The 24,821-nt window shown below is 31.8% G+C and overlaps 1 protein-coding gene across 1 annotated transcript; it reads right to left on the minus strand.

Moving 5' to 3' along the window:
* Positions 1 to 5,706: 5,706 nt before the first annotated feature.
* Positions 5,707 to 9,779, minus strand: LOC115994486 (phospho-2-dehydro-3-deoxyheptonate aldolase 2, chloroplastic). Its single transcript, XM_031118654.1, has 5 exons — positions 9,200 to 9,779; positions 8,542 to 8,819; positions 8,014 to 8,290; positions 7,084 to 7,329; positions 5,707 to 6,439 (listed from the first exon to the last, which is right to left on the minus strand). Exons 1-5 carry the CDS (start codon positions 9,701 to 9,703, stop codon positions 6,176 to 6,178), a joined length of 1,569 nt encoding a protein of 522 aa, XP_030974514.1. The 5' UTR covers positions 9,704 to 9,779; the 3' UTR covers positions 5,707 to 6,175.
* Between the last annotated feature and the right edge of the window lie 15,042 nt (positions 9,780 to 24,821).

Below are 24,821 nucleotides of genomic sequence, written 5' to 3' on the forward strand. Positions count from 1 at the left end.
CTGTATCCAGTGGATTGAGTTGTCTACTGTCAGTATACAATAACTAGTAGTATGCCCATGCCTCGCTTAATCAAAATTTATATATATATATATATATGGGTCTAAATCTTTTGTCCTATACTTTCTGCTCCACTCTATGCTCCGCAAATAAAAACATATCACATGTCCGTTTATTTAATTAAAATGCTAGATTTATGCCATTTTCTTATTTCAATTTTCATTGGTTTGACAGTTTAATCAACGGGTCTATAACCGTTATGACAACCATGTTGAAAGCAATTCAAGATTCCTTCCATGCATATGTACAATATCCTTCATGAGCAATTCTTTAAAATAAATACAATGCATATGCACAATATCCTTGATGAGCAATACTTTAAACTTAATACAAGAGGGTAATTATACAATACTTAGGATCTGTTTGGATACCGTTTATTTTACTAAAAACTTATCACTGAAAACACTGTAACAAAATAATTTTTAAACTATGGATAGTGCTATGGGACCCATGGTTGACCTACTTATGTGCATTTTTTGAAGTTTGGCTGGGTCGTGAACACTGCAGTAGAATCTAGCCAAAAACGCAAAATGCCTAATAATTTTTAGGCAAACGCACGCTAGAGAGAATACCATAATATATGGATTATTTTCTTCACTTACATGAATAGTAGGTCTTATTATGAATTTAATTAGTGGAATACATTATAATGTGAGAGGAGTGTATCTTTATTATACTCTCAAAATATTATAATTGTATAATTACTTATAAAAATGTCAAGGGTATTGTAATTTAATTGGCATAGAGTTTAAATTTTTTTTTTTTTTTTTTTTCATTCTAACTATCAAATTATTAAAAATAAATAATGAGGAAGTGTGAATGCAATCATGATAAATCATATCAAATGAAAATATTGGAAAATGTTGAGAGTTTTAGTTTGTAAGAATTAATAATTAATTCTTAATTTAAAAAAATAAAAAACAGCTTCGGCAAAACATATTAGAAATTTAGAACATTACCTCGATATAAAATAGGTTTAAGTTCAACAATATTTTATTATTCATTCAGTTGTATTAGACTCTCCCAAAAAAAAATACCTACTTAATTTATTTAAAATAATTGCAAATTTCGTCGTCGGAGAAATTCTATAACATTCACACTTTATATATATGCTACCTCGGTTAGAAACAGTATTATACATTTTAGCAGTTTTGTCTCGTTCATAATCATTGGTTTTTTTTTTTTTTTTATAGAAGAAAACCTAACATTCATAATATATATATTTCTACATTAGTTTGGGCTTCTTCATTTTAATATAATATCTGAAAACCAGGAGTCAGTCAATATGTTTTTTTTTTTTTGGTTTCCCACTGTAATTCCTCAAATTGATGAGCACACCTAATCGAACCTGAAATAAGCACTTTGACCAACTAATTGACCAACCCACCTGCTTGTCAGTCAATATGTTATTCATTGATATTTGGTCCTGTTAGACAAATATCAATGAATAACATATCCCAAAACCCGGGAGAAATCATAGATCTAGGACCATTCTCACATGGTAAACACATTAAATTCAAAGAAGTACTTACACTCGCACATGGTGGCATGAATGATGAAACTGACATTGGCTGTTCTCACTGGAGCCTAAACCCCACTGAAAGCCACCCTCTTATTTGACCCCATGCAAGGAAAAATAAGAGTGGTTTTACTACCATAAACTACAAATTAGGTTACATTTTCTTTGTTTTGGTCATAATTTTAATATGATAGACTATGAAGGGTTGTTTATGACTTATACACAAACCTTTTTTTTTTTTTTTTCCAATCACTTACACTGTCACATCACAGTTGTGATAAGAAAATATAAAAATAATTTGTAATCTTACATTTTTTTTTTCTTAAAAACAATTCTAGAAAAAACACACACAAAACGTGGGACCTAGTGATTTTCTTCAATAATTTTGTATTCCATGTATATATTGTATAAAAAGGTTTTCCATGGAGTGTGGATCTACCTAGGGAATGATTCTGTGGTTCTACACCTAAGAAAATCTAATCCACCATTGATTAGTAGATGGCCACAGGCCACGTGCTTATAGGATCACCAAGACCTAAATTTCAACATAATCAATTAGGGTTACATCTAGCTACCACTGCGTATAGAAACTCGTTGCCAACTACCTTTGGTTGCTAACTAATCATGACAGTTACATTATCATGTCCACCTACATTTCTCACGTAAAACTCATTCTTGCCAATAAAATACGACAGTTGCGTGAAGGGTCTTGTTAAGGAGAGTGTCTTAATTAAAGGTATACATAGTTACATGAAAGGTCCTGTTAACGAGTCTTTTAAACGTATAAGTTAAAGATTAATAACTATTGTTGCGTAAACTTTTCAAAAAATAAAATATATACATGTTAATAATTCATTAGTTTATACACACAAAGTTATTATGGCCATGCATATTACAGTTTGACTTTAATTTCTAAAAAATGTATAGAAATATTATTTAATAAAATATTGAATGCATCTTAACCAATGTCCCTAGTGTATTTATTAACAAAATCCATAAAATATGGTTGAATTAGTATTTCATTTTCCTTCCCAAATGATATTAGGGATATCACAAATTTTACTACATAATTTTTATAAAATGATGTATCACCAATTACAAAAAAAAGAAAAGAAAAAACTAAAATTTATTCATTAAGTTTCTAAAAATATCTACTAATCATATTCATTGATTCAGATAGAATTGTCAAAGATACTTAGTCAAATGTTTTTAATTATAATTATAATTATAATTCGGACATTGATACTTAATCAAATGTTTTTATAAAGTTTAATGGTCCTTCTTCTCCTTCTAACAAATAAATAACCAAAAAAATCCTTAAATTTATGTCTTAATTACACATATGCATGTTGCTTAGTTGAATTTTGGTTTGTGATTATAACATGAATTTGACTTTCACTTGAATGAAACTATTATTGCTAGTTATTCCTTCTTTGTAAAGACACATACTTATATCATGATTTTTTACTTTCACTTTGATGGAAAGTATTGATTTCATTAGTATCATTAGTACTTCCCATAAAATGCTAGATTAACATAATTTGTTCATAAAATTTCCTTAAGAATTTATAAGGGAGTATGTTAGGCAACTAAACAAGTACATATTATATTATATCAATCTTTCTATTAATTATTAATTGATTTTGTTTGACTATGTCAATCATATCCTTTAAATTTCCTTTAACTTATTTGATGTACAAATTTAGAAAGTTTAAATTAGTTTGTTTGATTTTGATTACTAGTGTCAAGGTCCAAGATACGTTTGTTTACAATAGTAAGAAAACTAGAGGGAAATTTAAAAAAATAAATAATTTATTGCCGTTTTGAGCGTTAGTGTTGGCAATACTAGTGAAGTTGATAATAGCTGCAGCCTGCAGTTAGAAGATAAGAATTAGAATTGCTGATTATAGCTCAAAATTTTAAAATAAAAAATAAACATGTATTTGACACTTTAATTACCAAGAAAAACAAAAAAAAAAACAAAAGTGTTTCATTTGAAGATGGGTTGAAGACTATTATAATTAAAGAGTAACAAACAACAATGAAGTGGTTTGTGCATTTCGTTGTTTTTTTAAGAGCTCTATAAAAAAAATAAAAAAAAATAAATTAAAAAATTAAAAAAAAAAAAAGAGGGATTTGGGTCGGTTATGGATATCCACGAGTAAGTATTCACATTAGTCTTACCAATTTAATATTTCAGCAAAAATTTATCTAAACTCAACCAAAACAAGCGTGCATCAGTCTCACTAAATTTTTTAAAGATGATAGTCTCATCTCTACATGTAGTGAGCCTCTATCCTCGCTACATTAAATTTCAATATTGATAAAATATTGAGGTTGATGTAGTGTATGAAAATAATAGATAGCTAAACTAGCAAAAGTAGAGTTTTTTGGATTAGTTTAGCAAAATATTTGAGGTAACTGATGTGAATGCTCTAAGAAACTCGAGCGGGAATCAAGTGCATTTCATCATTGTAGTGTTCTATGTGGTACTAAAATTACTATATTTTAATTCCGATTTGTAGAGTAAAACCAAATATGCCATAAATGAAAATAAAACTTATTTCATTTTTATTCACTTAAATGACCATTAAAATAAAATATACTCATAATTTATGGACAAAGTTTGCTCTTAACGTATTTGTAACATTGGGTTCCAACCATCAATAGGAAGATAACACATGTTCATTATATGTAATACACATGACTCACTTAGTTTTTTTTTTTTTTTTTTTTTTGCTAACTAAGTAACTTTGAGCTCCAAGCCTCCAACCACCAATAGAAAGATCACATTTTCTCTCTTATGTGCAATGCACATAACGAATACATGTCATCTTCCTATTGGTGGTTGAAAGCTTGGAGCCCATGACTTCAAACATATTTGGAGCCAAAATTTGTTTTAAAAAATCAACGGTCTTTTTGAATTCTTTCATTCCATTGGTTAAAAATCACTATTGTTTCTATCATTATTTTTATCTGAAAAGTTTAGGTATGCAAGAAAACCCACACCCAAAATAGCCAATACCCAAATTTCTTACCAGGTCAAGTCAGGCTGGGTACCTGTTGTCCAATGGGTTTTGGCCATCCCTATCACTAATCACAAAAATAGTAATTATGACATTCATTTATTATAGTTAAGAAATCCACCAATCCCTTTATTGTTATATCATTTTGTAAAGGTTATATAATAAATTTGTAGTAGCTTATTATTTTCTTTTTAGCAAGTAATTAACTGTTTCATATGTTATGATTTTTCAAGCTTTAACTAGGGTTGGTTGATATAATAAATATCCATGGCTAGCCCATGAATTTTATTTTCCACTAATACCGTTGATCTTGTGCCCTAATTGAATCTATTGCCTTTCCATTATTTGGTATAGACAGCCATTCAATTTAGAGGTAATGAATTATTGCACATATAGAATTCGGAAGATTTCTTCCATCATTCAATTTGGAGGTCATGAATTATTGCACATGTACCATTTGGAAGAATTCATGCAAAATGATAGTGACAAGGATGTTTGCTTCTATCATTCATTTTGTCATGAATTATTGCACATGTACCATTTGGAAGAATTCATGCAAAATGATAGTGACAAGGACGTTTGTTTCCATCATTCATTTGGAGGTCATGAATTATTGCACATGTACCATTTGGAGGAATTCATGCATAATGATAGTGACAAGGATGTTCGGAAGAATTCATGCATAAAGATTGTGACAAGGATAAATGGGAATGAATATAACCAATTGTAATTGGTGAAGTATAAAGTATAACACAAAAAGTGAAACCAATGATTTGTGTTCGATACATGGCATATCTTCTAAATTTTGTAGCATTAAAGTTTTTTTTTTTTTTTTTGAAGTGCAATTGTAGCATTAGAGTTCTAATTAATAATTCAAAGAATTCAGTGCATTTATGACATTTATTAATTGATTTTAAAAAAAAAATTGATACCATTTTTATGAAAAATATAAAAAGCTGTTAAAAAAATCATTTATCTTTCCATTTAAAATAAAAAGTTATTTCGCTCAAAAAAAAAGTTACTAAAAACATTTTCTAAACCAAGCACTTAAGACATCTTTTAACTTTTCCATAATTCAAAATAATAAAGATCATACCTGTCCATTCATCTTCCATAATGCCCTTTACTTTTATTTCTTTCTTTTGAAAATATTCATACTACATCCACTCATAAATACATAAATCAAACTCAAACAGAAGTACTCAATAACTTAGGAAATTCCTACAAGGTTGCTCCCCAACACCTTACTTTTGCAGGTTCCAATCAGAAAGGCCACCAGGGTCCATATCTGCCAAGCATTTAATCAAATCCTTCACAACTAAAATCAACTTGTAATAAAAATTTAGTTTCTTTGCGTAGTCCACAATTTCCCAGGATTTAGAAAGTTGCTCTTAATTGTTGGGGACCATTAATTTGCTAGTATTGCAATAAGTGGCACCTGCAACTCAAGGTTTGGTAAATGATGCATACCAAATTTATTCACTAACAAATACATCAAGACTGCCAATCAATAAGAAACGATGAGGTACTGTCTAAAGGCTCAAAGAAAGTAGACGTTGAGTTCCAAACTGTCTAAAGGCTCAAAGAAAGTAGACGTTGAGTTCCAATTCTTCTCTTTCTAAGTCGCTCTGCAATGATAAATGATAGCTCAAGAGACTGAGAAGCGTTGAGCCTTGGGTCACAATGTGTGTGATAACGTGAGCTCAGGTCGTCAAAAGTCACTGTCCGAGACCCTCCAATGCACTCTGTCACATTCTGGCCAGTCATCTCCAGATGAACTCCACCAGGGTGGCTCCCTTCTTGCTCATGCACATCAAAGAATGCTCGCACCTCAGCCTACCCACAGATAAGACAATATGAACATGATGTCAGAATTACTTTCTAGGCATAGGAGAGGAATAAATGGCCAATTAACCAGAATTATGTACACCCACCCCGTTGATTTTACATAATAAGATGAAGACTAGCAAATGACCACATGTTCACAACATCAACTTTCTTACTCAGTGGAAGTCCTTGGTAATTGGTTGGTCTTGACTTGGACTGTTCACCAACCAGCATCAATTGGTTGGTGACATAATATTCAAGCAAGGGGTTAACCACTCTAGTCTTAAGAAACATTTTTCACTTTAGTTCAAAGAATGATAATGACTTGGATTGTTCGCCAAACTGTACTTATTGGTCAGAAGTATGACAATCAAGCTATAGATTAGCTATTAGAAGTTAGCAAATGTTGATTTCTACAGATTTAACCACAGATATTTGGTTGCATTCCTTCTAACTAAAGATGACTGTATTCTACTGCTCTGACATTTACCCCACTTCATAAGACATGCAATTCTCTAATCTCTAAACACCAAAATCAAACATTTTCATTTTTATGATTTCGAAAAGCCCAACTGCCCCATTAAAAAAAAAAAAATCAAGAACTATGTCTGATCAAGATGATGTACATATATTAAGTTGGGAGAGAATAGTACCAAAATTGCATCAAAGGGACGTGTTTTAAGTCCACATGGTGCCTTGATGGTGTTTCCATGCATTGGATCACAGACCCAAGTCACAATTTGCCCAGCCCTGCGGACAGCCCTGATCAAATGGGGAAGCTTAACTCTCTGGTTCTCAGCACCCATTCTGCAAATTATTGTTATCCTTCCTGGCTTGTTATTGGGATTCAGGATCTCAATGAGATTAACTAGATCGTTAGGATCCATTTTATTGCTCACCTGCATCCAAACATTCGGCTTTAGTCATCAAATTTTGCTGGAAGAAATAAAATTACTTCAACTAGTGTCAGGCATCACAAAGGGAAGTATAGCATATTTTGTTTGCAACAAGTGCAACAATGTAAAGCCTCAAGAACTTCAGTTAAGGACATAACTGTCAGTCAAACAAGATTGGATGAGCATACTCAACAACACAATTGTACATCAAGTCTGACCATAAACATCTTCATAAATTAGCAAATACCAACTGATTTGTTAAAGGAACCAAGTACTGGTACAAAATTTCTATATGTTGTTGGAGCTGATCTTGTAAAGCACTGGTAACAAAGTTGGTAGTGATCGTGAAAGTACCTTTACCCGTTATTTACCATCAATTATGCCTTTTCCAAGAAATATAAGTGAAGATTAGGGAAATGGTAAGCACGTAATTGAGTAATAGATAATAAAGAAAGAGTGAAAGAAACATACTCAGCATTGCAGAAATAATCGGAATAATTATAGAACTTAGCAAATAATGCAATGTATTATTAAGAGATTTCCATGTTGTAAAAAATATGATATATAATTAATAATTTTTTATTTGTCCCATCTAATCTAAGTGATGGATCAGTGGATGTGATAATATAGTAAGCAAAAAGCAATCAGATTTATCAAGAGAACAAGAAAGTATCCGTTTTAAAATACCTTGATGCCAAGAGGATTGGCAACTCCTCTAAGGAACTCTACGTGGGCACCATCTAGTTGCCGGGTACGCTCCCCAACCCAAAGCATGTGAGCAGAGCAATCATAGTACAGGCCAGAAGTCGAGTCCTTCCTAGTGAGTGATTGCTCATAAGGCAAAAGCAAACACTCATGGGAGGTCCAGAATTCAGTTGTTCTCATCACAGGATGGTCAACCGTTAGTCCCGCAGCAGCCATGAAACCTAGGGCCTCATCAACGCGGTGAGCCAATTCCTGGTACCTGTTTGAACCATCCGAACAACAAACTTGTTGAAACCTTATAGGTTCTTAAATCACCAAAAACTCCAATGAGCCCATCAACAAACAAAAGCAATATCAATAAGCTCAATTTGATTATATTAAGTGCATTCTCTATATTATGGTTCAAATTGTCACACAATCAAGGCTCACTGAGTAAAAACCAAATGCTAAACATTACAAGTGAATTAACTAATGGTTAAACAAAACCAAGGCAGGTTTAACATAGTCTACCTATCTCCCTGCTCACTGTGCTCCGCAAAATCAAGATTCCACTCACTAACCCTCTGCATTGCGGCATATCCTCCGGTGGCAAAGGCCCTAAGAAGATTGAGAGTTGCCGCGGATTGGCAATAAGCCCTTATTAACCTCTGGGGGTCTGGGATCCTTGATTTCTCATCAAAAGTATCACCATTTATGTTGTCTCCCTTGTAACTTGGGAGTTTCACACCATCCTTCTCCTCAAATGGGTCAGATCTCGGCTTTGCAAACTGACCAGCCATTCTTCCAACCTAAAACAGACCCAATTCCACAAATCTCAAATCACTATTCAATCCAATTCCAATTCATAACATGTCAATTTTCAAAAACAATCAAAACCCAATACATATAATCTTGAAATGCAAACACTCACCACATATAAGGAGCAGCAATGAGAAAAATTTTAAAAGATCCCTTTTTTAAAATGATCAAATTCCCGCAATTCAAAACCAATCATTTCAATAATCGTATTTAACAATCACCCACACACGCTTTAAAGATCACATTTTTTTTAAATATCAAACACCCACAATTCAAAACCAATCATTTTCAACATCGTATACACTATACACAACCATGAACAACCAAAACACACACACATACAAAATCATAGTAAAGCTGAAAAACCAACCTTAATGACAGGCACTTGACCACCAAACATAAGAACAGCACCCATCTGAAGAATAACTCTGAAGGTGTCCCTAATGTTATTAGCACTGAACTCCTTGAAACTCTCAGCGCAGTCCCCACCTTGCAAGAGAAAAGCATTTCCCATTGCAGCATCAGCAAGCTTCTCTTCAAGGTGCCTAGCCTCACCAGCAAACACAATCGGTGGGAAGTCCTCAATGGTCTTCAACACAGTCTCTAGGTCCTTCTTGTCAGGGTACTCTGGGAGCTGCAGAGCCTTCTTGGTCTTCCAGCTATCCACAGCCCATTTAGAACCTACGGCAGGAACGGACGGTGATGACTGCTTTGTGGATGGCTCGGCTGCATGGACGGCTGAGATGCGAGTTTGGACAGGCTTGGTGTTGGCGGTGGGGACAAGAGAGAAACTGGGCTGTTGCTGGTGTGAGAAAGCGTGGGTGTTGCTGTACAAGGTTTTGGCTGAGAGGGTGGCTGTGTTTGAGAGTGCCATTGTGTTTTGTAAAAACCAAAAAGTGTTTTTGTGTTTTCAAAACTTGTTTTTGTTTTTTTGGGTTTCTTCTTCCTCTCCCTCCTCCTCTTTTTTTTTTTCTCTTTCCTTCCTTGTTCCTAGAGAGAGAGAAAGAGTTAGAGAGAGAAAGAGTTAGAGAGAGTTTTGGAGAGCTTGCTTGAGAAATATAGAGAGAGTGGGGTTTTTATAGGGTTTTCTTTAAGAGGCAAAAAGGTTTGGTGGGCTTCTTGCCTTCTTCAACTTCAACTTCAACTTCAACAGTCAAGACAAAAGGGCGGGTAGTTAGGGAGAGTAGGGGCATTTTGGGAATTGAGTTTGGGGTTGCATTCTCAGGGGTGGTTTTGTAAATAAGTGGAATCTGGGGTGCATTCATATTAAGGAGGAGGGGTATATTGGTGAATAGGGTAGAAATGTTTCTATAAAAATTGCGATGAAATTTTACACCTACCCAACCGATGGCTCCCACTAAAAAATTATTCATCACCTACCCCGACATAGCTCATGGGATTTGTTGTTGTCAATGTCATACTATTTTTTTTTTTTTTAGATTTTCTTTTTTTGATTGAGAATCTAATGGATTTAGTTAACTAGTGTCTTACCGTGTTAAGGAACATTTAATATTTTTTTTTAAATAAATCAGACTATGCATATATATAATAAAGAAAAACTATTATTAATTTTGAATTGTAAAAAAATAAATAAATAAATACATATGTATTACAACTCAATGTAAGAGCACCAGTAATAGTGGTGTTAAAAAACTAAAAAACTATTTTCAAAACCACTATATATTAAAAAGTGTTGCAACAATGAAGGTATAGGTATATTCTTTACCTATCCTGCTATAGTGCACAACTATATATAGCTGATTGGTTGTGCCATGTGCACTATAGCTGAGAACTAAAAAAAAAAAAAAACTTTTTTAATCTCCACCCAATTAAAATACTATTTGTTTGTTGATTTTTTTTTTTTCTATTCTTTTTATTCAACCGTGACTCACTCTCGCTCTCACTCTCAACTCCCTTTGAACTCTCAACTCACTGCCACCGGCCTTAACGTCACCTCTTTGTCTCACTGCCATCGGCCTCAACATCACTAGCCCACCATTGACCAACTCCGTCGAAGTCCCAAGCCGACCTAAGCCCCAAGTCGCTGATCTACGCCTCTAACCCACGCCTCCGCCCAGTCCTCCATCTCACCACTCACCCAACGCCAACAAGCCTGGGTTTCTCTGGATTTCATGGGTTTTATCATCAATCCAAGCTCTGGGTTTCTCTGAGTTTCTATTTCTTTTCTTTCTTCTCTTCTCAAGCTCTCAGCTCTCACAAACAGTGCTCAAACTCTTATCCTCCACAAAGGCTTTAGCTTCATTGATTCTTTTTGTTGATTTTTTGTTCTGTTTTGTTGTTTTTCTAATTGGAAATGAAATTTTGTTAAGGTGTTTGGTTGCCGAGAAAATTTTCCAAAATGAAAGAAATCATTTTTTTGGTTATTAGCAACTTCATCACTCAAGCACCACAAGAAGAGTAAAATCCAGTTCAATTTGGCCAAGTTAGCTTGAATTTGATTTTTTTTTTTTTTTTTTTTTTTTTGGGTGGTGATTTGTGTGTGGTTTTTGGCTAATTTGGATTTTTGGCAGTGGTTGTGGGTGGTTGTTCTTGGTTGCCAGTGGTTGTGGATTATGCCATTGATCGGTTTGTGATTTTTTTTTTTTTGGTAGTGGGATGCATTATTTTATTGTAGTAGATATATTATTTTATTGTGATGTTTATATTATTTTATTGTATTAAAAGCTAAAATAGATCTACTGCTGCTGAATGTTTTGTAAAATGAGTAGGTAAAATAGATAAAGTAACCTTTTGTGGTGCCAAATAACTAAAAAAATAGCTCCACTACTGTAGATGCTCTAAGAGAGTATTTATTACTCTTTATTCCATGACTAATAGAATATTCGTTAATTACACCATTTTGTTTATATTTTCCAAAAAAGAGGAAAAATATTCTCATAAAATCAATCTATTTCCCATGGTTCCAATAAACTCAATTAACCAAGAAAAAAAAAATTGTCATCTAATAAAGGATTTAAAATCAAATTTTCATTTTAAAAGATAAGATTGAATTTTACTTACATCAAAAGAAATTCATCGGTATTTTGATCCAATAAGAAAAAGTAATCATAAAAGAGTGTTTCGTTTTTATCCCAAAGTCTTTCTTAAATAATTTAAATTTCATAATTGTTGTCATTTGCATCGTGAAAAATGTTGATGTGATTAACGTTTTGGTGATATCCCATGCAATTATAATAAGATATTGTTAAAATAATACTAAAAAAATCTACTTCAGCACTGAAATGGCAAAAAAATAACGATGTTTGCAGCTATGGGAGAAACGAATCTTTCCCCAATCAGGTATTGTTCGCTTTGGGAATGGGCTGAGGAGCTGATGCCACCCTCACAAATTTGTTCACCACACACACTATGGTACACCCTTCCTTAGGCCAAGTGCTTATAAGATAAGGGTGGGAGGCGTCTCTCCCCAATGTAGGATTAAACAAATTCGTAAGGGTGGCATCGACTCCTCAGCCCATTCCCAAAGCGAACAATATCTGATTGGGGAAAGATTCGTTCCTCCCACAGCAGCCAATTGTATTTATTTTTTTCTCTTATTTTCTTTTTTTAGCCCCCTTTTCTCCTAATTTTATTTTCTTTCTCCTTTTCACCATTGTCTTCTTCCCATTATCATTTGTGTGTGTGTCTTTTTCATTCAACCATCCCTAAAAAAAAAAAAAATACTTGCACTTACATTGGAATATATTTCTAAAGAAAGAACTCAAACTATTGGTAGTAGGGATTGCACTAATGCCCCATCTTATCTTGCTTGACCAACTTTTCCCTTCTCCGATAAACATGAATTTGTTCCCATGCCGAAGAGGTGATGAAACAAGGATAGGTTTTGCTCATCCCACCTACCCCTAAATGTTTATCTCCATATTTTAGCTAACCTATAATTTAATTTTTTTTCTATATATATCTCCGACACCTTCGCTCTCTACCCTGCTTTGTTGTCATCCCTAATTAGTAGAGATAAAGATATTTTTAGAGAGAAAAAGACAAAAAAAAACCCTAGCACATGCCTTTTTTTTATTCCCATTTAAGTTCTTATGTAGTTATTTTAATATTAATATCATTTATATAATTTTTATTATAATTAAATGACACAAGATATAAGTTACCCATGTGGATCAGCATTTTTCTTGAGGTTGATTACAAGAAGAAAGAAATTGAAAATCATCTCAAAAAAATTTAAAAAAATACTTACGGAATAAAATGAAACAAAAGAAAAAAATTAAAAACCAAAATGAAAACCTCTATTAAAAAATAATGTTAATACTATAAAAAGTTTCACAACTTTACTCATAACTCGCCTCGTAGCAAGTTGTGAACAGTTGAGATGTGAACCCTCATGAATCTCCTAATTTTTCTTCACCACTCAATACTCACCATCTAGCAAGTTGACAAAAGTTGTAAAATTTTTTGTAGCACAAACATTTCTCACAAAAAAAAAAGGAAAAGAGAATTCATGGTTTTTATTTTTATTATTATTATTTAAAATTGAGTTGATTGGAACCATAAAAGGTGAAGGGCCCTCTTAAAAGTACGTACGTGAGTTGTCGCTTGTCACAGAGATTTCCAAAAAACAGTACTCTTCCAGAAATGGCCCAGCCTAAATATTGGGAAGGGTTCGACCCCTTTGCTAGTAATTTACAATCTTGTCTTATTGGTTGCAATGGTTGGCAAGAAATAACTGTGAAACCACGCCATACTTTCCTATCATTTTACCGATATTTTACGATCAGAACTTCATTCTTTGACCAAGTTAGCATCAACTAAATCATGGCCTAAACATGAGATTGCAAGGTTTTGATGCTTGATCATTCATGAATCAGGTTCTTAGAGCATCTCCAATAGCTTAGGTAAAAGTAAAATAATCTCTATAATAAAAAATGAAACCAAAAAATAGTCCTCCAATAGCTTCTTAAAAAGTTTTTTGCTAATGAACAATTATTCTCTAAACTTGATGTGCTACTATTTATTAGCAAAAAAATAAAACAAAATAAAAAATTAGCAAAGAAATGAGTGAAGATGGGGGTATGGGGATATGTGTGTTAAAATATAAATAAATAATGAATGAAGAAATAATATTTAAATGAGATAAAAAAATAATAAAAAATCTGTTGGAAAATGTATTTGAAAAAGTAGATAGATAAAAAGTAAATATCACTGTCCACTGTACAAACAGTACAAAAATATAAATACTCTTAAAATATGGATGTAATATTTTGAAGTAAATGGCAAAAAGTCAGTCCAATTTACTTTGTCTTAAGATATGCGAAATCTTGGGATTATAATAATGTAAATTAGATGGCGCAAATAATTTTTCTCTGGTCATCTCTCTTTCTCATTCATCTCCATAATCTCATCCTCATTTCTCTTTATTTTAATATTGATAAATATGGTTGTAACTTGTAACTTTCGACTGGTACTAACAGTCACGCATTAGTCTTGATAAATTTATCTTCTTCACTATTACAAGGTTTCTTGTTTACCTCACCAAATGTTCTAAACGGATGGGTAAGAGCATTTGCAGCAGTGGAGCTAAAAAGTTATAATGATATTTTAGCTCCACCAATATACCAAAAAAGGCTTGTAGCAGTGGAGAAAAACCTATAAATTTTAGCTGATTTGCTACAGTGTACATCTATAGATAGATGTGCACTGTAGCACACATCTAAAAAAAAAAAAAAAAAAAAATTTATTCATCCCCCGGATTAAAATAATGCTGCTTTGTATATTTTTTTTCATTTCCTTTTCTCTCTCTCTCTCTCTCTCCGGCTTCTCCTTTCTTCTTTCTGCCTCAATTTTTTTTATCTCTAGCTCGCCGGCCAGCTCCCTCATCGCCAATCTATTCTGTCGACCCAGCTCGCCGACCCACCCCAAGCCCCAAGCCATTGCTGGGTTTCATCGTCGATCGTCGTTCCAAGCTCTGGGTTTCATTGTTGAAGTCGCCGCTGCCTTCCTCGTCGTGGGTTTCGTGGGTTTTTCCGTCGATCAAGCTTTGGGTTTTTTTTTTTTTTTCCCTGCTGTGGACTGGTGGTGGTGTGGTGGTGTGTGGTTGTGGCTATGGCTAAGGAAAAAGATTGGAGATTTGGTTTTTTTTTTTTTTTCCTGCTGTGAACTGCTGGTGGTTGTGGCTGTGGCTAATGGTAGAGGTGGTTGTGGTTGGCGCTATGAGTTTTTTTGGTATTGGTATATATTATTTTATTGTAGTGATTATAATATTTTATTGTGATGTTTATATTATTTTATTGTGTTGAAAATAAAAATAGATCTACTGCTGTAATATATATATAGGTAAAATAAATAAAGTAACTTTTATAAATGCTAAATAGCTAAAATTATAGATCCATTGTTGTGAATGCTCTAAACATGTATAATATTCCAAAGTTGCCAAATCCACTACAATCCTCGAATAGTACAAAATTGACTTGCTTAAAAACTAAAGCTTGGGTAAGAGCATCCACAGCTGGAATTCTCATCTCATCCTATTTTACCATTCCAAAAAGTCACTTTATCAATTATACAATACCATTTTACCATACATCCAACATCCCAACTTTTATTTTCTTATTCTACTCATTAAAATAATATATTTACACATTAAAATATATTAACCAACAAAATGCACTCCTCTCAGAAAAACCCAGAAACCCTATTCCCGAAAAGACAAAAACCTAGAACCCACCTTGCCACCACCACGCCACGGCCAACAACCACCACCACAACCAAACTCACCACCAACAACAACCACAAGAAACAACCACCAAGAGGAAAAGAAATACAAAAAATTGCCAAAAACTACCACCACCGATCAAGGAAATTGCCAAGAAACACAAAAAATTGCCAGAAACACACCAAGAAGAAAAACCACTTCAAACTCACGCTCGAGGAAATCACTTCAAACCCACCACGCCGATTCGCCGATCTCCACAAGCCACCGATCAGCAACCCCAAGCCACCGATCAGCAAACCCAAGCCGTTGAAAATACTCTATCACCGATTTGAAACCCACGCCATCACCGATCAGCAAACGCCATCACCGGTCCGTTGAAACCCAAGCCGTTGAAAATACTCTATCACCGATTTGAAACCCACGCCATCACCAATCAGCAAACGCCATCACCGCCACGCCTTCAACGAACCTTGCTTCAACCAATAACAAGTCAGAGAGTGAGAGAGCGTAGATGAGAAAACAGAAAGAGAGAGTTGAGAAAGAAAGAAGATGCTCAGCCCCAGAGACAAAGAGAAAGAGAAGACAGAGGAGAAAGAGAATAAAAGTGATTAAAAAATTTATACAATAGTGCTACAGTGCCATTCTATATGTAGAATGGCACTGTAGTACAATTCTAAAATTTTTTACAATTCTTCAGTTTTACAATCCCAGCTGCTGACTCTTTTAGGCTTGAAATGTCAAAATTTCGTTAGATTTGGCATTTACAATTTCCAGTGCGGATGCTCTAAGCGTGGCTTTGTACTCTACTGCCCTATGGGTTTTTTTGATATTGGTATATATTATTTTATTGTAGTAGTTATAATATTTTATTGCAATATTTATATTATTTTATTGTATTGAAAATAAAAATAGACCTACTACGGTAGTATATGCAAAAATAAAATAAATAAAGTAACTTTTATAAATGTGAATAGTTAAAATTATGGATTCATTGAATACTCTAAACATGTATAATATTCCAAAGTCGCCAAATCCACTACAATCCTCGGAATCGTAAAAAATTGACTTGCTTAAAAACTGAAGCTTGGGTAAGCGTGGCTTTGTACTGTGCATGCATTTATTTGCTTGTCCTTTGTAGTGAAGAAAAAGATCGTACCAAGTACAAAACTTTCATCTGCAAAGTCCGAGAACAGTGATTAGTAAACTTTCATCTGAAAAGTGGAAAGCACCTCGAGGTCCCATCACATGACTCCTATCTTTTTTTGGTAAAAAGGAAGATGCATTAAACAGAAACTAAGGGGGAAGGGAGGGCTCATAGGACTCCTATCAATCTTAGGAGTGAAAGGCAAACTTGTTTCAACCCAATAATCTCAAGAGAAAGTATTTCTTTTCACAATTTATGCCAATTACCAAGTCAATCATGTAATAGTGCAATTAGTAAATACCAAGTTATTTAGCGTGGGGCGTTTGCTGCGTTTGGCGTTTTAGAGCTCGGGTTTTATGTACTGTTTATGGATCAGCCACCCATAGAAAAACACAGCAAGTGTTATATGTAGTGTTTTTAATTTTAAAAAATATTTTATTGCAATGTTTTCAGCAATAAATTTTCAGTTTTTACCAAAATAAACAGTATTCAAAGAGTCCCTTAATTTTATTATCTTTTGTTAGAATTTGTCACTCTCTCTAATGCCATTTACTTAATTATTAGCTTGTTGCATGGTTGATTTGGTGTGAATCCCATTAAAGAAGACGTATACGCAATACTTTACATTGTTGTAATAATGTCCCAACTGAAAATTGCATTGCTATATTTCAACTATTTCAAGGTTGTTCCATTGAACAGGCTTGATGACTTGGTGGACTGATGGGGTAGGTTTTTTCATTTTGAACCAGCTAATCACATGGGTATGCATATTCCATAATATGCCCCATTGACTACACTAATTTTTTTTGTTTCGTATGATAAGCAGCTATGTACAACATTTCCATTTCCTTATCTCCTCCCAACGGTGGCAGCTCTAGAAATTTTTCTCAAAGTGTTCATTAAAAAGCATAAATTATACAATCTAATAAAAAGAGAAATTCATATATTGACAACAACAACAATAAAAAAAAACACGCAAATACATAAAGTTTATAATTTCCTTTTATGAGTTTTCATATTTTAAAATCGGTGCATGATAGTCTCATTATCAATGCTATAAGCTACATCTCTTTCAATGTACACAATCAAACAATCATTCATCCACTGAATATAAAATAAATTATAGAGCAAAATTTAATTTTATTGGCATAAAAGAAACTGATGGTTTTCCCAAATTATTTTTGAAGGGTAAACAAATAAAAAAATTTAAATTATTATATATATATAAAAAAAAAAAAAAAAAAATCAGGTTAGGGTAGTCCTGGGACCACCTAGCCTTAAGGTGGCGCTGCCCCTGCCTCCCAATAAACCAACAGCTAGCTATACACTAGTTTGAAGTTTGATTTGTTCAATCGTCAATGATCAAAAAATAAGTTGCGGTTCCAACTCCCCATCCAACTATATTTCAACTACAACTAATTGCCTTTCTAGCTAGAGTCTGCTAGCCTTTATAGGAATCTCAAATCTGTTCTTCTTCTTCAATCATAGGCATGGAGATTTGCAGTTTAGGAAATCCCATCACCAAGTTGACAAAAATCTTTTTTCATCCACAATCTCCGCTCTTTTTTTTCCCCTTTGAAGACAGGTAAATAATGAAAGTGAGGAGGTCGGATTCAATTTACAAAAATGAAACACCTCAAAATATGTCATTATTAATTAGCTATCACTTTAAATCTCCCATAATTCATACTTTGGAATCTTTGAATTGTCTTAGCCACCCTACAGCTTTTAGACCAATAAATCTGCATAAAAAGCCAGAAAAGAAAAGGGATCCGTGATAAACTTTCACGCATTAATTAGTTGCAAAAGTAATGGTAAAAGTTGGCAATCTCATGATATGTAATGATTAATCAAGAAAACCTGACCCAATAAAATTAGCGTGGAATAACTAAGGAAATGATGCAAGGTTGGAATGTGGATGTGTGTGAATTGTAATTGACTTCCAACAAGATGTCAACCCTTAAAGAGTATGGAATCTGATCCCCCATTCAACAATTTGATTGTCCGACGCAGCCGTGAAGTACCATTGTGAGTCTCTGACGCAAATGGCAAAGAAAAAATAGTGTAGTTGTTCACTATAAATCTTTTTTATTAAAAAATAATAATAATGTTGATAATAATAATAATAATAATAAAACCTTACCGTGATGGGATTTGGTTGAAAGGTTTTGCAAGAGGGATCGGATACACTAATAGCATCTTGGCTGAACTGTGGGCGCTTAGAGATGGGTTGTTGCTAGCCAAGGAAATGAGAATTCAACAACTAATAATTGAACTTGTTGCTTTGAGTGTTGTTATCCTAATGAACAATGAATTTGAAAATTTATTAATGGAACCACTCCTAACTGATTGCAAGAACCTTTTGAAAGAGTTCCCAAACAAGCGCGTGATCCATGCCTTTCGTGAAGCAAACCAATGCGTTGATGCATTGGCTAAACTTGGATTGCAGTCTTTGTATAGTTTTGTTGTTTTTTGTAACCCACCGGCTGTGGTAGAGACTATTTTGGCTTTTAATAAGGCTAGTATGCATTGTAATAGACTTGTGAATTCTTAGTTTTTATGTTATCTCATGGTTTACCCAAAAAAAAAAAACCTTCTTTTATCATGGAGAAAGCATTATTATATGAAAATATCCAATATATCTCATTGTTTATATATATATATATATATATATTATGTGTTTAACGCAATATATATCAGAAACGGTGCAAGAAAAAAAAAAAAAGTAAAACGCAAAACGCAGACTTGGGTTTCAGCAGTATCCAAACGCCCTCTTAATGCTTTTTATTCAATAAATTACTCCAAACTGAACGCGCTGGCAAATATGCTAATAATTTCCATCGACCCGGTCCAGTCCAGGTCCAATAATCCAATTCATCACCTGCCTCGATAAATTACTCCAAACTCCAAACGGCATGTGAGAAAAAAAAAAAAAAAAAAAAAAAAGAGAGAGAGAGAGAGAGAGATAGAGATTTTTTTGTACAGTACTCTTTTTTAAGTATGAAAGATGATTTTTGTTTTTTTACCAAAAAAGAAAAGATAATTACTTTTTTGGGTAAAGTGAATGTATCTTGTAGATATATATAATATATGTATTTTGTTATTATTTTTTTTACAGCTTTTTCAAATTTTAATAAAAGGTTTTTAAAAATGGATAATCATACATTAATTAGACTCATTTTTTTTATAAATATAGTAAAAATTTAGTTTATATTGTCCACTTCATAATAATTATTTTTTATCATCAAACCAAAATATGAATTAAACTAACCTGAAACCCACATATAATATATGCATTATCATCATTATATAATGGCTGTTGACTACCACTGGGAACGATGCACCTGTACTAACATTAATTCTAAAAAAATGTTAAACATGTACAAAGAAGCTTTTTTTTTTTTGGTGGTAATTGGTCACTCTAAAACATGCATGACACATATACACTTCTTCTCTATCTCAAAAAGCATATTTTGTCAATGTCTTAAAAAAAAAAAGCATATCTTGTTGGTTATGCCCTTAAACCTAATTGCATGGTTAACATTTAAGATAAATAAGTTTATTTCATTTTTTGTATATTATGTTTTATAATATATATATATATATATATATAATTGATGTAAAAAAGATATTATTAAATTGATTTATTTTTGGAGAATGTATTAAATTGATTTTAAGTGAATCTGTCTTTTTTTTTTTGGATAAATTGTGAAGATTGTTGCTATTGGTGATCTTATTTTTAAATTTTTTTTACTGGTCATAAATAAAATATAACAAATCAAAAAAAATATATGGCTCGCTTAAAAAATTTATTGTTTCAGGCCTAAAATTATATCAAGTCAGCCCTATTTGGCTAAAAGTCACATCTATATTTATGATATATATACATATATATATATATATATAAACTGATGAGTTAAAATCAAATACACCTTATATTTCTAAATATTATATCATAAGCAAATTGTTAATGCGGAAATTATGATCGGCTATGTAGTGGTAATCTAAAAAGCTAATAATGTACATTTTGTAAGCAAATTAAGGAGTCTCAAATTGTTAATGCGGAAATTATGATCGGCTATGTAGTGGTAATTTAAAAAGCTAATAATGTACATTTATTTATAAGCTTGATGTGTGTCAAATATGTATGACGTGTATCAATTATTATTTACCATGTAATATTGTTCATCCTATATAACTTAAGTAATCAGCCACGTGTCATATATTGGAAACTTAACTTCAAAAGTAACAAATGGAACTTTAGGTTAGGCTTCTGTAACTATATAAGATATTAGATTAAATTAGATTAGATGACAAGAAATTTTCTTCTTTTGCTTTTTTGTTTTTTGTTTTACCTATAAATCTTTTTTTTTCTATAATTGATGTTAAATTTAAGGCTTTTTTTATTATTATTATCAGAGATTTCCTATTCAATAGAAAATTCTATCTAGCTATTTATTTTGGTATGCTACCAAAAAAAGAAAAAAAAAAAAAAAGAAAGAAGAAAGAAAGAAGGAAGAAGAAACTGCTTAGCTATTTGAGACTTGTTAGAAATGAGATGGTAATTATAGTTCACTCTTTGGGGGAGCATATCCCTTTGGTGTAATGATAGCATGACCCATCAATTGAAAGCAAAATGATAGCATGACACGTGAATTGAAAATGACATGACATCTAAACAAATAAAAGGACAACTCAGAAAACAGTAGGAAAGGGAAACTTAGCATTATTTCATGTTAATAATTGAGAAAGATATAGTATTTTTATAATAAATTATAAACGGTAAATTTTTATTAATTGTTATGGGTAGATAAAAAAATAATTTAAGTTATAAATTCAAATTAGAATCAATAACAATTTATTATTTAATTTTTTTATAAAAATATTATAAATATAACACTTTTTTTATAATTTATGAGGATTATAAGCTTATTTTTTTAATTTTTTTCTAATCAAGAAAGAAGTGTCAGACAATTGTACCTGAAATAGCTCAATGCTGCGTTGAGCTATTTCAAGTACAAGCATTGAGCTATTTCAGGTACAATTGTCTGACACTTCTTAGTTTAAAAAAAATAAAAATAAAATAAAAAAAGCTCAATGCTGTGTTCAGGTCTAATGGGCTCCTCTTCATAACCAATTTGGGCCTATCTCCATCCCGTTTCTCTTTTTAATTGAGGAAATGGGCTGGAACAAGGTTTCTTATTTTGTCGAATAGATAGTATGATGCAAATAAAGAGCTTGTTGAAAGTTCGAAGAAGGCTCGTGACTATCCCAATTCCTGTAGGCACATCATGAAAGTTTTCAATCCTCCTCTATTTGTTTAAATAGTTTAACTCTGATGTAGTGCATTTGGAGCAAGTACCGTCATTTATAAGGCTATAAATGAATCAAGTTGTTTGTGAACAATTTAAGTCTGGCTTAAGAAAAAACTAGTTTATATTGTTTGATTATTAAAAATGCCAAGCTCAAACATAATAATGTGTTTGTTAACTCTTGAACATAAGATTTCTTTATGTGTATATATTTATATAGACTTGAAATTTGATTGTATAAGTTTATCAATAGGTTCATTAGATATTGAATTATTATTTGTAAATTATTGATGATAAAAATAGTCTATTTGCAGTAAAATTCAAATAATTTTTTAGAGATAAAACATGTTAGTCATGATTTTATAATATATATGAAAAGAATAATTTAATTAAGTAGTTTGTGAACAAGCTTAAACTTACTTGACAAGAAAAATGACTCAAGTTTAAACATAAAATCTTGTTTGGTGATGAATTCGACTTTGGCTCGTGTTCGAAAAAAATATTAAATGAATAAACTTTTAATACTTGGCTCGACTCGGCCCATTTACAATCTAGTCAATTTAAGTAAAAACATGCATATATTTCTTACCTTCAATCAAAGCTATCTTTTAAAACATATGCTTAATTACTTTAGGCATGTGCTTAATTGCTTTAGACATGTGAGATTTGAGAATTAGATTAAGTTATGATTATTTTAGCATCTGAAATCCATTTACACGTCCTCAAGTTCAAGGATCATGACTAGCTCGTTAATCCCTTTAACACTAAAACACGTGTAAATGGATTTCAGATTCTCTAAATAGCCTTGTAAAGGAGGCTTTTGATGATTAAAAATGAGAATTTATTCTTTTTATGTTTTGTGTGTATTTGAAGGTGAAGAATAAAATCTTAATGCCAAATCAATTACTATTTTTTATTTTATTTTGATTTATGGTGAACTAACACCTCATATTTACTGTGGTGGAAATTAAAACTATAGAACTCATTTTGAGATTTTAAAATGCAACAAATTTATATGGGTCTGCTTAATAAGTATTCTTAGATTGTTTTTTATAGATCATTTTAGGACAATTTTAATATTATTTTTATGGAAAATAAAAAACTGTTAAAAAAATCAATTACTCTTTCTTTCTTTTTTCATAAAAAGTTGATAAGTACTACATTTATAATATTTTCATAACAAATTATAGGTGGTAAGTTATTTTTTGTTCTAATTTGAATCTATTACTTAATATTATGATTGGTTATGAAAATAGGAAAATACTTGGATACTCCCAAAGTATAGTGAAATTGTGCTCTCTCATCCCACATTCAAAATGATCTCCAATGTAGATTTAATGAGTGGACCTTGGAGAGAGTACCTTTCACAAAGTATCTAAGAACTACTCAAATTGAAAGATACCATGCATATAACATTTCTAAGAAGAGTTTCTAAAAATACTATACTTAGTAAATAATTACTAGCCTCATCACATACGCTCTACATGTGCGATGAGGCTCTTTTTTTATTTTGAGTTTAATGTAATTTTTCAATTTGAATTTGTCTATTGTTCGTGAAGTTACATAGGAATGAATTTTTAATAAACTAAAATTTAATATTTGAAATGAAGTAAACTGCTGGGTTTAGTATGTGCTAGTTTTTAGGAAAAATTTGTATCAAACACACATGAGATATATCTATATCTATATCTATATATTATTAAAAGCTAAAACGTAGTATTTATTGTTGCTACGCTCCTATTGAGTCACATCAGCAGTCATATCATTCATTTAGGAGATCTTTGGTAGAGTAATTTGAGAAATGTTATTTTTAGTTTTTTGAAATACGTGTGGGTGAAAAAATGTGTGGAAATATGTGTAATGTTGTTTAAAATGTGAAAATGTGAGTTTGAAATAGAATACCAAACAGGCCCTTAATTTTTATATCTTCTTTTCTCTATTTAAACTTTTCTTCCCCTTATTTTCAAAAAAAAAAAAAACTCTTCCTCTTCCTATTAGTTCACACACCTACTACTGTTACACTTCTTTCAATCTTTCCCTTTCCTTTTTGCCTCTTATCTCCCACTACTTTATCATTATACTTTGTTCCTCTTTTTCATATTTTGACCCGTCTTCTACCAATTTTATTTTGTATAAATTTGATATCGTTTTCCCATTCAATCCATGTTTTTCCCACACAAAATTGTGAGTATTCTCTCTCTCTCTACTTTCTTTCGGTAAATTTTTATTCTTTCTCATAACTTTAATTAAGGTTGATGTCTTTTTTTTTTTTAATATGTGTTTTGGTATTGTGTTTTTTTTTTTAATATCCCATCAGAAAGTCTTCTCTTTCTCTTTTATAGCTTTGGTTGAATTTTAGTTTGGGTTAATACTTAGTTTTTTTGGAAACATGAATTTGAATATGCCTACCAATTGTTTGAGTAATAAATTATTATAAAGCCTAATATTTATTCCTTTAGTTTCATTTTAATTTTGGTTAAGATAACATTGTAATTTTGTAATGAGTTTTAATTATTACGATAATTTTCTTATTCCTTAAGAGATGAGAAATTCGAAACTTATAAAGTTTAGTTGTATATTAAGTAAATATAATACACTACAATAGAAGTTAGAAGAATATGGTTCATCTTAAACAAATATTAATCAAACATAAAAAAAAAAAACAATAATAAAATGATATATTTTGTTAAATTAAAAATTTAACCATATTTAAAAAAAATAAAAATTATATATTTTATATATATATATATATAATTTTTGGTTAATTATTATTTTTTTTTATATTTTTTTGAAATCATAGCTACCTTTCCGAATTTTTATACGATTATTAAAAGTGCATCTATGCAGCAGATAG

The sequence above is a fragment of the Quercus lobata genome, chromosome 6 (genome assembly GCF_001633185.2).
Source record: "Quercus lobata isolate SW786 chromosome 6, ValleyOak3.0 Primary Assembly, whole genome shotgun sequence".
Taxonomy (NCBI): Eukaryota; Viridiplantae; Streptophyta; class Magnoliopsida; order Fagales; family Fagaceae; genus Quercus; species Quercus lobata.

Coding starts and splice junctions, on each gene's coding strand:
- LOC115994486 (XM_031118654.1), bottom strand. CDS start 9,703: ATGGCACTCTCAAACACAGCCACCCTCTCAGCCAAAACCTTGTACAGC. Junction 8,820..9,199: donor GTCAAGTGCCTGTCATTAAG/GTTGGTTTTTCA, acceptor GGTCTGTTTTAG/GTTGGAAGAATGGCTGGTCA. Junction 7,330..8,013: donor CCAATCCTCTTGGCATCAAG/GTATTTTAAAAC, acceptor GTTTGGATGCAG/GTGAGCAATAAAATGGATCC.